This window comes from Solanum pennellii, chromosome 1 (assembly GCF_001406875.1).
Source record: "Solanum pennellii chromosome 1, SPENNV200".
NCBI classification, from domain to species: Eukaryota; Viridiplantae; Streptophyta; class Magnoliopsida; order Solanales; family Solanaceae; genus Solanum; species Solanum pennellii.
The window spans coordinates 105621909-105636975 of record NC_028637.1 but is presented as its reverse complement, the minus strand read 5'-3'; the positions used below and the strand labels follow the sequence as shown (position 1 = coordinate 105636975).

General features: G+C 35.2%; 1 protein-coding gene and 1 pseudogene across 1 annotated transcript; both read right to left on the bottom strand.

Moving 5' to 3' along the window:
* Positions 1-2075: 2075 nt before the first annotated feature.
* LOC107008431 lies at positions 2076-5818 on the bottom strand (annotated as a pseudogene).
* A 455-nt stretch (positions 5819-6273) lies between these two features.
* LOC107008023 (pathogenesis-related homeodomain protein) lies at positions 6274-13798 on the bottom strand. The gene is made up of 9 exons (XM_015206909.2): positions 13478-13798; positions 11617-12371; positions 10666-10831; positions 10448-10571; positions 10227-10339; positions 9559-10125; positions 8032-8301; positions 7475-7564; positions 6274-7342 (listed from the first exon to the last, which is right to left on the bottom strand). Exons 2-9 carry the CDS (start codon positions 12081-12083, stop codon positions 6740-6742), a joined length of 2400 nt encoding a protein of 799 aa, XP_015062395.1. The 5' UTR covers positions 12084-12371; positions 13478-13798; the 3' UTR covers positions 6274-6739.
* Positions 13799-15067: the final 1269 nt, after the last annotated feature.

The following is a 15067-nucleotide window of genomic DNA, read 5'->3' as shown; positions in this document are numbered from 1 at the left end:
TATACTTCCCCTTCCAAAATCACAAAGTCTAGGCCTACTTTATTCAGCACCAGAGTCAGCAAACCATTCTCTACAAAGTGCTTCATAAGGTTGGTATGAAAGCATGTCGGCAATCAATCTAACTGTTCAGAGATGTACCCTACTGCCATCAGATTCTACAGAAATAGCTGACCTACAAGTCCTCAACTCTCAACTTTCAGATTGTCTAATGCATAAGAGATAGAAACATAAGATAATATCTCATTGTAAGACCAAATTTTCAATCAATTGTAACTTCACTTACACACTTAGGAACCCACATGACCAGTTGAAGTTATAATATTTCAGTCAGTAGCAAAGAGAACTTTGACTTCTCAATTTGGCAATTTTAAAGTTTTGAGCTTCTCAAAAACTTTGAGGAAGAAGTGGTGCGCTTCTACATGTCATGACGCATTTAGGAGGGCTAGCATAGGCCACAACGCCTTCACTCTCCTCCCACCCCCACCTTGAAATTTTGGTGTTGCTACTATCGATATGAAGCTTTTATCTTTCATATCGATTTGACAAAAGCCACCCAGCACCACTTGTTCGCCAGTTTAGATATTAGAAGCAACAGTTACCTATACTAGGGTATACAAATTATTGTCCATTATTAATTTTTTTTAACAATGGTGCAAATTCTACGGAGCTTACAAGAACCCTTTCACATTTTCAAAAATTACCACTCACCACCTCTGAGTACTTCATTTATTTGTACATGCTGCATATATGCTTGAATGCACTTCATAAACCTTTTTGGTCTGCCCTCAACTATTTAAAATATACCAGTATAACCTGTTGAACCTAGTGTCCCTGCTTGGCTAACTAATGCAAAAATGGCCTTAAGATCTCATCATTTACATAGACGTACTAGTATAGACCATCAAATACTAATGGACTTTGCAATCTTCTGGAATACATAGATCAAAACCACAGCCTACAGTTGAAGACAATCTTTTTTACATGTTCTACTAAAGCCTTGACAAAGAGAAAGTTTGAAGAAAGTAATTATGGGGAAAAAGGTTGGCTAGTGACTGAAGTTTAATTAGTTGCCCTGAATCAACCCCACCATCCTGGCAAGGAACACTTTCAATATATTTGTCTTATGTTGCAACATGCCCTTTCAAGTGCAACCTTGATTTTTTTGGGTTAGTAGCACACGAAATAATCCTGTTGATAAAGGCGGTGAATTCAAACTTAGAACCTCTGACTGGAATCATAAAATTGTATGAATTGTCTTGTCTCAATTTTTTGTATTTATTTGTTTTACTTCTGAAAAATAATGTTCATCATAACTTGACTATTATCATCACAAATGGGTTCTCTGTTGTTCATTTACCATTTACCAACTAACGCATCATCAAGTTTACCAATAACATTTGTTCCTCAATCAAAAAGTTAATGAACAAAGGATTTTTTTGCTCAACCAGATCTGATACCAAGGGAGGAAGTTTCACCAAAAATATACTAGGTGCTTTCATTTTTAACTTTTTGATCAGCACAACTCTGGTAGTGCAATCACAACACTACCAGCAACCTCTTCCCAAGAGAACCACTAAAATTCCCACACTTCCTGATGAGGTTCTGCACTTCTGCTAGACATTTTTGTTGGTGAAGCAAGGAAAAGCTTGTGAAAAAGCCATAGATGCATCATTTTGTGAGTTTGAAAGTTAAATGCTTGCAAAATAAGTTTAGGTGGGAAGGTGCAGAGTGTCAAAAGTTCATCTGCCATAGAGCCTTTTTTTAATAACGGCGGTGTCCGGACAGCTAGCATGCACCTTGACTGTTACACCAGTATTTGCTACCTCCCACTAGCACATGTACTGGACAACTCTGCCTATCAAGGCTCAAGTAAATAGAAAAAATCACCTAGTGTTTGCATCGCTCATAGAGCCTTTTGATTCTTTTAAGAAAGTCTCTACTGTGTCATATCACTTCCATTTATCCAAGGCACCAATCATGTTGCACTCTTTGCATGTCTCAATGCGGTGTTTTTTCCCATCCTTTACACTTACATAGGGAAGAAAATCAAAGTCGTAAGAAGAAAAAATCAGAAGTCAGAAAGTCAAATAATTCCATAACTTCCTTGAAGATCAATTATTATTGACTAAATTCCACAAATAGGAGGAACATAGAAAGAAGGATCAGATACAACAATGTTGTGCACACCTAATGCTTACATGGTTTTTCGATACTGAGCTTTTGACACTTCTGCATTATGATGGTCAGCCTTTCACCAATAATGCTTGGATCACTATACGCAGCACAATCAGAAGGATATCCTTTCTGCAAAAATTAAGAAGATCTGTAAGGAATTTCTAAAAAACAAACTAAAAGTAAGTTAAAGTAAATACCATCTAACACCAGACCAGAGTAATCCTTACATCCCCAATCTATGAGATACAAACTTTTGAATCTTTTCAGCCAGCATTTTGTTATGCTTTCAATGTGAAGAATCTGTTTACTGCTTGAGGCAATTGTAGTACCAGGAAATGAGGAAGGATCTTGTAATACAGTTGTCATCATGTGTGTTGGGTTTTATGGGGCAGAAGAAATTCCAGATGTTTTGAAAGGAAAGCTGTTTCCAGCAGCTAAAATACAAATGACTTTGGTTTTTAGTTACCATTCATAAAAAAAAAATACACTGAACGTCCAAAGTAAAGAATTTTCTGAAAACGGATATACGAGAAGAAAGATCTGCTTCACCTTCACTGAATTGGACCAACTAAAGTGAACTCTCTCAAAATCCTTACCGTTGAAGTCATATAGAGAGAGTGTAATGCCATCTAAATAGTGCAGGCATTAGTTTCAAGGAATTTTACACTCATTTGTCAAGGTTATTTTGAGATTTTGGTCAAAGGGAGCCCAACTACTTTATTTGACTTTTCCTATCTTATTTCTTTCGTTTTGCCTATGTGCACTTGCACCATAGGGAATCTGTTATAGCGGTTCGGGCGATTTCTAGAGGTATAATTGAGTCCTAGTAAAATCGATCTTTAAGATGTCTAGTAACAACTTAGTACCCTGATATTCTAAAGGCAACAAGAGGTTTTAATCTTCAAGACTTGTGCTTCTTGTTATTAGTTGTAATTGAGACACGAATTGTTCTGGTCTGGTTATGAAGAAGATTATGATTTGAAAATGTGGAGTGCATAGATAGATTTCGACCTTATGAGGGTAAAGAGGACTGCCCACCTTCCCACCCCTTTTCTCCTACTTCCTTTTCTCTTTCTTTATTTCCTGCATTTCTTCTCACTGCATTAGAATCTGGTTTGTTCATCTCACTACAGAAGAAATCTTATTCCAAATCCTAATCTGTTCTTTATGAAATTCCTCCCTGAAGCCTGTCAACTATTCTGCTTTGAGTAACTAATTTCAGCACCACAGTTTCCTGTATCATTACGGCATCAACAAACCTTTAGGGATCATGAAACATGCCAACAAGTCTATAAAAGGAGTAGATGAATGACTTCTCCCTAAAAATACAAAGATAAAGTAACATCGAGACTGCCTGCTCAAACAGTGAATAAAATGGTCTCTAGTATGCCAAACAACCTATATTGTCTATGTTGTAGAAAATATTAGGGAGGCACCAGAAGTGACAGACAACACAGATAGCAAAAATAACAGCTTTGAAATCAAGAACAAATGTTAGCAACTGTGGAAATCTAGGGTCATCATCGTAGATAGATCAATAGGTGTATATAGAAGTGGAAAGGGTGGGGAGGTCTCCCTGGTACTATTCTTTATCTTTTTGTTAACTATGTCTCTCTGGAACATGTATGCAGATGATATTGAACTTACAGAAAACAAGGCTTGAAATGTGGCTTCTCTCCAGCAGTTTTCTCGAAGAATAACTGATTTCGTATGCCCCAAATAAACAATGTAAACGGGTGTCTCTTAGCCTCATTAGCACTCCATCAACTCTAAGCTGTGTAATGCATTCAACCATAAGTAAAAGAGACTAAGAAACAATAACTCAGGCGCTAAAAGATATTGCTTATGTTTCCTCAACAGAGACACTCGCCCATAAACGCTGCAACAAGAACCAACTACTTGGCATGACTCTCTAGAAATACAGAGAAGTCGTTCATCAGTGAATCGGAAGTCGGACAAATTGATATGACTTAATAAGAACCAGAATAACATTACCACTTTCACTGTTAAAAGTGAGACTCCATTATCAGCAAGTTCATCCTCATATAAGATGATCTGTTGAATGAAAAAATGGAATCAACTTGGGTGCTAGACAGGTAACACAGGTAGAAAATGGATAATACTCCTCAGTTAAATGACCCTGAAATCACCAAATTCTCATTCACCAACCTCATCATAAAAGAGAATAGGTTCTTTTGATGCCAGAGCAACCAAATCAATCTTGTCAATGCAATCCTCCAATTGAAGACTACAGCTGTTTTCATTTGATAATCCTCTAACACACTATTATACAAAATTAACAAGAATAGTTAAAACAACTTTTGAGTCTGACAGCAAAGGATCAATAACTAAAGGGAAAGGTAGAAGAAGGGATATAAATAAAAATGTTCCCATTCAAATAAATTAATTTTCCAAGTGATCAGCAATTATTGAAAGTGTAACTCAAAATTCAATATTTAAGTCATGGACTGAGGATAAGGACAAAATAACTGATGAAACAGCCTAACCAAAGTAGAAAGCATTAAACAAGCTGGCATACTAACTTTTACAATCTAAAAAAGTGTGAGTGAATAATAAAATGTCTACAAACTTTAATAAGTATTACTCCAATGATATAAGATTCAGACCCAGGCATTCCTTTCAACAGTTTCACTTCCATTGTAAGGCCTGGTGAATGTATAGTCATAGTCAAGCATTAAAGTAAATTTTTGTGCCAGTATTCACATGTTTAAGCACCAAAGAATTGTCCCCAAATACCATCTCTGGCAAGTGAGAGGTCGCAAGTTTTTCTTCCCATCTTTATGCATATCAAACAATTTAGGGAGGAATTAGACCCTTTCAAGATATCAAAGAGATAAGTGTGCTTCCCAAGAAGAGGATATGAATTACTATATGCAAAAACATAAAAGTCCACAAAAAAATGTCCAATACAGCAAATGCATGGCAATCTTTTTTCATGGGGTTAGGGAGAGTTTAATATTTAGGGATACTTCTTCACAGGTCATATGTCACAGGCAGGACGGTCAAACAGCAAACATTCTTTGAACAAAATTGAATAATTAAGAACCCTCATCAATGCAGCACTCAACCTAAGATTTGCAGGGAATGCATACACTAATATAAGAATCAGTAAAACCTCAGGCCTGAGTGATGAATCATTGAAATTCAGGATCATGAGGAGTTATCCAAAATAGTGCAAAAGATTCACGCAATACGAAATTGCATATCAATTCTCATCAAAATAGCTATTGTGGATTAGAACAGTACAGATTAAGTAGAGGATAAGGCTACAACTCCAATTCTGTAGGAGCAGAAGTCTTATTTCATGTTTCACATCTTCCTACCGTAGCCTGCATGATTTTCTGTTTCCGCGTAGTTAATCAATCAACTACGCAGCAATCCAAACAATTTTAAATTGTTTAAACATGAAACAAACAAGTTGCAGCCACGGAAACAAATAAGCGCTTAATAGAATTGTATATATAAAAGGAGTAAAAGAATACTGTTGAAGCTGAAGAGAAGTGAGAATGGAATGCATTCTAGACTCAATCTCCCAGCCGTGTATACGGAGTCCACTCCGTCCGTCCGGTAGAGGCTTAGCTCCGACAGCCTTTAGCTCTCTCTCATCACTCTCCCACTCCATGTTCCGATCGTCCGGTAGATTACTTTACTGGTTGGTTTAGGAAATTTTACAAGTACCAGTTTCTCCAAAATAAATAAATAAATAAATATATTGGTGTACCCAAATATAGACGTCTAAAAGCTAACCTGAACACATAATTAGCCCCGAAAAAAAAAATATTTTTTAATTATTATTTTTTTGTAATTTAACTGTTTACTCTTATTTATAAAAATTACTTTAAATTATTTTGAATATATTCTTCTTTCTCATTTCTCAAACCTTCTTATTATTCCGTGTAATCTCCGATATATTTTTTTTATATTCTCCTTTGAAGATAGCTAACTATTATTCTAGTTTTTGAAACTAGACCTATATACTGAGTAATATCACTTGGAGTAAAAGTTCTTTGTTGAAAGATCATATGGGCATTAACAAGTAGAAACATTACTGATACGCCTTATTCATCGCTGTTACACTAATTCTTAACAAATGATATATTTGTCTTCACCAAAATGGAGCAGCAATTCAACTGAAATAGGTTCATCTTTACTGACAGTTACACAACGGAAGGACAATGAAAACCAAGTAAATAAAAAGAAAAGACACATTTTCATCTGCAACACCGTACCATGTCTACTGTACGATTGAGACATAAATGTAAAGCATAATTGAAATTTAAATACCATCTAGTCCCTGATAGATCCACAGCTTTAATCACTGGGTAACTACTAAGAACAAAATTCAGCTAATCTCTCGGACTCTCCATGATGCATATTCAGAATGAGTTAAGATTGATCCGGAGGACTCCACATGATTCTGTACTGCAAAGTTCCACCTACAACTAGCTAACGTTTCAATCTTTAACCATTCACCGATATCAGAAAACTTCCAGGTTAGATAATGTTCCACACAAGAGATTCCAGAATTTGGAACTTCCACTCTTCAGCCTTGTTTCTGCAACCTACTACTTCTACGGACGTTCTGAGAATTAGGGGTATCAACCTTCACCATCGGCTTCTTGCGAGTCTTACTTTGGGGAGTATCATCTGGTCCTTGATCTGTTGTATTATCGTTCTGAGAATTTGCAGTACCAACTCTTGCCTTCTGCTTCTTGGAAGTTTTACTGCAGGGAGTGCCACCCGATGCTTGTTCTGTTGTATTATCATTCTGAGAATTCGCAGTACCAACTTTTGCCTTCTGCTTCTTGGAAGTCTTACTGCGGGGAGTGTCCTCTGATCCTTGACTCGTCGTATGAACTTTTTTAGTTGGTTCACTAGATTTTTTTCCACTGGTGTCCTGTATCAACAATTCTTCTTCACTCTTATCTATTGCATGACCTTTTTCTCCATTTAGACATTGCTTTGGTTGTTCCAATTTCTCAACCCCATTGCAGGAAGCAATGATGCTATTAGATTCAGTTCCAAGTGGTTCTCCAATTATCTGTGATTTGGATGGAGATTCTTCCGACACTTTCTGACTCATAATTTTGTTCCAGTTAGGAGAATGACGATGGCAATGACGAGCATTTTCAAACCATTTACTGACCTGTATATTAATTAAAAGAAAAAAGTAACTAAGGCGGCAAAATGAGCAGGCCACAAAGCAATAAAGAAGACACAAGTGACAAAAAAGAGGATGAAGCTGAAATTAACATATGCCAGGGAAAGCTTATAAAACCTGGTGAGCTGTTAGCCCTAATTCTTTACCCAACTTCTCCTTTGCGTCACGGTCAGGATACTGATTGTCCTTGAAGGATTCATATAGTCTCTGAAACCCAAAAAAGCATTAAACTTAAGTGAGGAAATGCATGAAAACTAACAAATGATATTCTTTCAGTCACATTTCATTCAAAAACTTATCAATTTGTCTCTTCAAGCAATTTTTTAAAAAGAAAAAAGAGAACATAATTAGAAAAGCCACAAGTACCATACAACAGTTTGAAAAATAAACTTTCAGAAGGCATCTAAAGAGTAAATAAGGTTTGCTTGAAAGTTAATGAAGTGTATTCATCATATCCATTGAACACTATTTCTTCAAGAATGACATAAGTATGATCTCCTCCTACCTTCAAGAGGTACTGTTTTTACTTTTCATGAAGTAAGATGTCGACCCCACTTGTAGGATTTCACGGGGTCTGTTGTTATTGTTGTTGTTGGAAAGTAAGATATCACTGGAACTATAAAGACTGATCAAATTATGTAAGCAGTTGGAACCAGGGTAAAGCCGACAAATACCTTGGTGGAGACTTCTCCATATGTTTTTCTTTTACCACTTGAAGGAGATTCGGAGGTGCCCGCGCCTCCAACTTTGAGTTTCTCAGAGATTCCACTATCAGAAGCATGCCCAATCCCTTTTTGTTTCCCACTTTGATACTTGATATCTGCAGGAGTCGAACTAGGAGAAGCCATAGCACCTTTGGCGTTTCTCAACTTTCTCACCTTGGGTAAAGGACCATCATCATAATCTTCATCACTAGAATCAGAAGACCCATTTCCATATGTTTCCTTCATACACCAATCCGAGCAAATTAATCCAATCAGGTTGAAGAAAAAAAATAAGGAGTCACATTGAAGAGCACAAAAACCGTACATGATTGATGAATATACGCCATGCAGAGACGTACCATTTAAATTGAAAAAAAAAGTTTTTCAACATAATAGATCTTAGATTATGTTGATACAATATAGAAAAAAAGTTATGATTTAATTTTTTTAAGAATGATTTTAATATCCATGTTAAGTGCAAGAGCTTGATATTTCAACTTGGTTGTGCCAGAGTAGCTGTCCATCAACTCCACCAGCTGAACCACAGATCATATGAAAGTTACAAGCCATGGTTTGGGAAAAGAATCCCATTCTTTCCAGGAGATGACCTTTATATCACGTGACGAATTCAGCAAGATATCAATCAACGAAGACAGTAAGAACATACCTCAGTAACCTAAACATTAGTCATGCAGCTCTTTAAGAGAAACAACATTATCCGCTATAATGGTAAGTGCTTGACAGTTTGTACAACTTAAGCACCTATATAAGAACTTCGATCGACTCAGCCGTTAGAATTCAATTTGAATGTTTTAGATAAGAGCTTATGTTGTATTTCCCTCGAAACCTTTCTGTACTAAAATTTAGTGACCCAGTTCTTGTATATGCCATGTACGATGATATTCTAGACTTCAAACCACAGAAAGTGACTACAATACCCAATCACAAAGAGACAAAATGTGACTCCCAACAAAAGGCTGGTGTGTTTTTGTTCCCACTTATCTCCCACTATCCTAGTCAATAGGCTCTCATGACAAATTTTATACTGATGAAATCAGGACAAAACCAGAAAATTATGTTAATGTGACTATGTGAATGACCAGTCAATGATAGATAAGTTGCATCTAGAAAAAAAATCGAAGAACTAACCCAAACAGGAACTGAATCTTTGTGCTAAAGAAAAACCGGAGTAATATTGAATATGATAATCTCATAAATGATGACAGAAACAAACTGGTCAAGCAAAACTGGCATGACCAATGCCACTGGAGTTTCCATGTGCTCTTCTAACAAATATGGATATTCTATATGGAGTACGCCAGTAAATTTAATACTCTGAATCTAAACAGTTAAGAGATCGACCAAGGCAAGAGCATGTCAAGAGGGATGAGAGGTACTAAATTAGTTATATACATAAATACTACTCTAGATAATTAGAAAGCATATATTGGACAATTATACGAACATAAATAATTATAAATAAAAATAGAAGCTTACATCGTGCAGCTTTTTGTAGTCCAACCTCTCTATGTGCCTTTTGGCAGAGACAAGAGGGCTATCAGACTGCATAAGATAAGACAACTCATCCTTCAGCGAATTCCCTTTAGCTTTGCCAACTTTAGCTTTTTCCTCTAGGGAAGCCGAGTTTGGCATACTGTTATCTACTGAGCTGGAAACCCCTTGTTCATCACCTCGCAACCTATTAGTATCAACTATCAGACTAAAATCCTCAGAGTCGGACGTAAAATCAGAACTTGAACTTTCTGTTTTAACCGGCTCATCCTTATCTGGATCATCAGGATTAAAGTCATCATCTTCCGAGTCTTCAGAAGAAAGCCCCAAGATCTCATCATCTTTAGTAGGGGCTTCTGCCAAGTCTTCAGATGCAGAGTAAAAATCAGATTCAGATTCATCAGAACTCGACTCATCTTCCGAATCATTTTTTCCTACATCTGGAGTTTCAGGGTTGTAATCATCATCCTCCGAGTCATCTGATGGAAGACCAGAAATATCATCCAGCTTTTCCCCGGAGGCAGCAGCAGCAGCTTCCTTGGGATATACTTTCTACACATGTTAGAAGAAGACACTTAGGAACAACAATTGAGATCATAAAGATCATAAAAACCTAACTGCTGATTATCAGGAAAGAATGATCTAGACACAACCTCCCAGCTGTCAGTGACAGAAAGATCTGTTCCTTGAAGATCATTAAGCAAGTCAATGCAGTCTACTTTGCAATCACAGCCAGGACAAAGCCAGCCTTCATCATCAGGTGGAACTATAATCATAGCAAGGAACAAGAGAACCATGAGAGTAAGGAAGTTATTTGACACTTTATAAAACAAAAGCTATCAGAAAAATTATCAACGGGATAACTGAACATTACTGTCTTCTTTTAACAGAGGTGGCTCCACACACAACTGGTGAAATCCACGCTCACAAGCGCCATCACAGAGAATAATATCATTATCAGCTGGCAGATCCATAGAGCCACACTTCGCACAGAATATCTGCAGAAAAATAAAGATGCCTTAGTAATCCAGTTATCACATCATAGCACCGTGAACACACCTAAAATTATAGCAGCCAACAAGCATATCCTACATCTTCACTGTCGATCTCCCCTTCATTGTCAAATAAAGATGCTGGAAGCCTCCCTTCAGCAAGTAATGTATCAAGGCGTTGAAACAAATCTCTTATTTTCAATTTGTAACGAAAAATATGAGTCTTCGCTCGTTGTAGCTCCTTCTCCAGCTTTATCTTTTCTAAGCTGCAAGAGTGTCGAGACCATAAAACCCAACAGTGACTTTGAAAAGTATGTTCTCAAAATTTTAAAATAAATAGAAAATACAAGCAAGATAATTTTACGCTAGGTTAAGCAGGGAAATGCAATTAAGGGTTCAGGTCAAAGAGCTGATAATTTTATAGAAACAAAAACAATGCACTAGGCATATATACATAAATATTCTCCCCGCCTTATGAATGTGACATGACGGGGTAAAATAGAATCAGCTTATTTGGGAAATAAAATCTAGTCGGTGCTAAACCCATTGCCCTTAGACTATGACAGATGTCAGCAAAGCACAATACAAATCTACGGGGTTAGTATGCTTACACCTGCTTCCTCCCAGTAAAGAGCAAGTAATTAGACCATCATACCAAAGCAACACTAATTTGGCATGAACAGCTTGAAAGTACCCCTTCCCAACTACTTTTTTTGTTATTGAATAAGGTAAATGATTTTATTGATATAGGGGAAGGCCAGTATACAGGCATTAACATAAAATATTTTAGAGTAACATCTCTCGGTTCAATGAACTAAAGTAACTATGCCTTTGTTCCATCAATATCAACCTTTTATACTGTTCAAACTTCAGAAATAGGAAATATTGATTTAAGCTAAAAGCTGCTATGAGTGTTCAAGTATTTGCAAGTCAGAAAACTGTGTACTACAATAAAGCTGCAACAAGTTATAGAAGATTGCCTTTTCCAACCTTCATTAAGCATTCATCAATTAAATTTACAGCATAATAATTCTGATAAAAAGTAACTAACCTTTGTCCTTTCCAGCCTTCACCAGAGTAAGCTTCAATCAAGGTTTGCTCATATTTTATTCTTTGTAATAAGTATCTCAGATGGCCCCTGATTCTTGTGAATTCGTTCGCAGCTATATGTTTACTGTGTTTTTTCTTTCTCCTTTTTCTTTTCTTTTCCTCGGTAGCATCATGAGTTACCACAGTATTTTTTGCCTCAGAAGCTCCAGACTTCTCCTTCGACTTCGAACGTAGAAGTCTAGTACTGCTAATTGGGGATCCTGAAATAGATTTTCTTTTTCTAGGCTGACCAGGTGATTTCTCTCGATATTCTGACTGATTAAGATTTTGAACTGTGTTTTCACATGATTCTCTTGATTGGTCAGCACCAAGATTCTCAGACATATTACCTGCTGATGCAGTGTGATGGCCCCCACCAGCTGTTCTTGCCTTTTCAGGTGACACAGATGTGTTTCCAAGAGTTGACATCTCGGTTTGATCTTCTAGCTGAAGTCTCGTCACTTCCCGATTGGCATTACCAAAAATGTCTTCACAAGACAGTCATCCTATATGTAAATCCTACTATACCTGCTTTTCCACTAGTTAGTTTCTTCTCTTTATTTTCATCTTAATGACCTCTGTATTGAAGTTCTAAGTTCCCGCAGAGATGAATATTTCAGTGATACAAGATCACTAGAAATTCACTCTCTCAATTCTCACAAAGACCAAGGGGCTAAATTTCTTATACTCCAAACTGAAAAATCCAATATTGCTTCTCTGACAAGAACAAAAAGAGAGGCATGAGCACATATATATCAAATCAAGTTGCAGTTATTTTTTTAAAAAAATAAGTTATACTTATTTGTACCAAATACTTAAATGTGTGAGTAAAAAAAATAGAAACGTTGATATGCGCTTAAAATAATGAGGATTAATGTTTGATACAATATTAGTTAACATTTCGTTGCTGGCATTTTCTCTAATGTGTACCTCATTGTATCACATACTACAGAGGCACTATTAAAAACTTATCTACTTTTGGCTAAACTTCATAAATGCAACTGAGCCAAAAAAAAAAGAACAGGGGCTAAATGATCTCCTTTTGAGTAATGAGGATATGTAGCACGAATAGATATCTGTCGAGAGTACTAACCTATAGATTCAAATATTACACAAATTATTTATTCACTTATCTCCTAGCCTAAGGGTAGGAAATTCACTCTTTTTTTCTTTTTCTTGAACCTATTTGCTAGTCTATCCAAACCTTTATTTTTAGAAACTAATCTGTAAGAAAGAGGCAGACCAAAGCTTGAGTTGCAATTATACACCATATCCAACAGCCAAATCAGATTTGAACTCATCTGACTAAAGAGTGTTCCCTAAAGCTTTTACTTGAGCATTGATAACTAAATGGACAAGCCAAAATTCAGCCACTTAGAGATTATAAAGAAAAACAGTAGAATATATAAATCAATCTAGTTGCAAATGCATGAATTTAGTGTGATGTGGAAAATGTATCAAGTTTCCCCCTTTTCTTGTTTCTACCCACATTTGGGCAAACGATGCTTGCAATAGGTCAAAAGAAGGAAAACGGAACCTTAAAATACTTTCAAGATTAAATAAAGAAAACCCATGCATCCCTAAAGTTTTAACTTGAGCATTCAGAACTAAATTCAGGTGAGATTAAAAAAAAAAACAAGAAACACTAAGTAGGATAAATATAATAAATAAATAAAATCTAGTTGCAAATGCATGAATTTAGCGTAAAATGGAAAATGTATCAAGTTTCCCCTTTTTCTAGTTTCTACTAGATTTAGGCAAATGGGGGTTTGAAAAAACGGAACCTTAAACTACTTTCAAGATTTCAAATTTTCAAGAATTACCTTTGTTTGCAGATAAAGAAATCACAGACAGCGAGAGTTTGAATTTAGAATCTGGGAAACTAGGGCTTCAAAGTGAATGTGTATTTCTGAGAGAAGAGTAAGTGAGTGGATGAGAGTATGAAAAATAGGAAGAATGGCTGGTAGATAATTGGTGTCAACGAGGCTTTCTCTCTAAACCGATGAAAGATGAAAGCTCGTCGGTGCAGTTTTTGGTAACCTTGAAATCAGGGTGCGGGCGGGGTGGTATTTTTCAAGCAATAGAATTTAACACTCACTTTTGCCGCGCCGCCACTGTTTCCCTCTCTTTCGCCTCACCCAAATGTGACGCTTTTTTATGGGCTTAAGCTTGATCCAACTCTTTCTTATATAAGTTTTTCTATTGGGCCTAAAATGGAAAATTCTTTAATGGGCTCCAGGTGCATGAATCACCTCTAGACCAAAACGGGAAAAAAACTTAATGCAGTATTACATTGTATATGTGACCAAAACAGGAAAAAAAAACTTATATGTGCACATAAAATATTTACCTAAATATCATATTTTATTAATATTCTCTATATTTTTACTTGTCCATTATATTAAAAATCGTTATCTAATAATATTTGTTCAATTTGAAAAAATTAAGATATAATTTATTTTTATGTCTATTTTACCCTTAATTAATATTAAATACTATTTAGTACTCATCCATTCCGAATTAATTGAATTGTTAAGGTATTTCACACCCTTTAAAAAATAAGATTAAGAGTTTGTTTGGCATTATCGTTAGAAACTGCTTGTTTTAAAAATCATTTTAAAAAAATTTGATTTTGAAAGTAAGTAATTTGTGTTCGGTTTATTCATTTGAAAAGTATTTTTGATAAGCAAATTGTGTTTGACTAATCTTTTTTAAAAAAATGCTTTAGAGAGTCAAATTACGCAAAAGTGTTAGTATCAGTGTATTTTTATTACTAAGATTACTTTATAGAAAGAAACTATTTTAAGTATCGATTAGGAATTTTTTAATGAAAATATGCATATTTGAATTTTCTATCAATATTATACATGAATAAATAAAATATTAGTAAAATATTAACATGATGACTTAAATATAATTCAAAATATCAAGAAAATAAATTTAAAAACTAATACGCAAATTAAACCACTATATACAAAAACTTCACCATAAAAATAAATAAAATCCTTCATATTTTAAATCCTACAAAAGTGTTGTTACATTATTATATGATTCTGTAAATAATATACAAAATGTAAAATAATAATAATAGTATATAAACATAAAATAAAAAAATATTATAGAAAAATAAAAAATAAAAAGATTGTATGAAACTTAATCAAATTTATGATATATGTTAAATAATTAATAAGAGATAAATTGATAAATATGTATATATGGAATAGATATTTAGTCTTCGAGAAAATAATTTGTTGCTTCTTTTACTTTTTTTAAGAAGCTAAAATTTTAAGTTTCTTCTATCCCAACAGCATAATAGTTATTTCTGCTATCATTTAAACGCAGTTTTCATATTTTGCCAAACACTATTTTGTTAGAAAAAAAATATATTTGACCTCCCAACAACAATGTCAAAC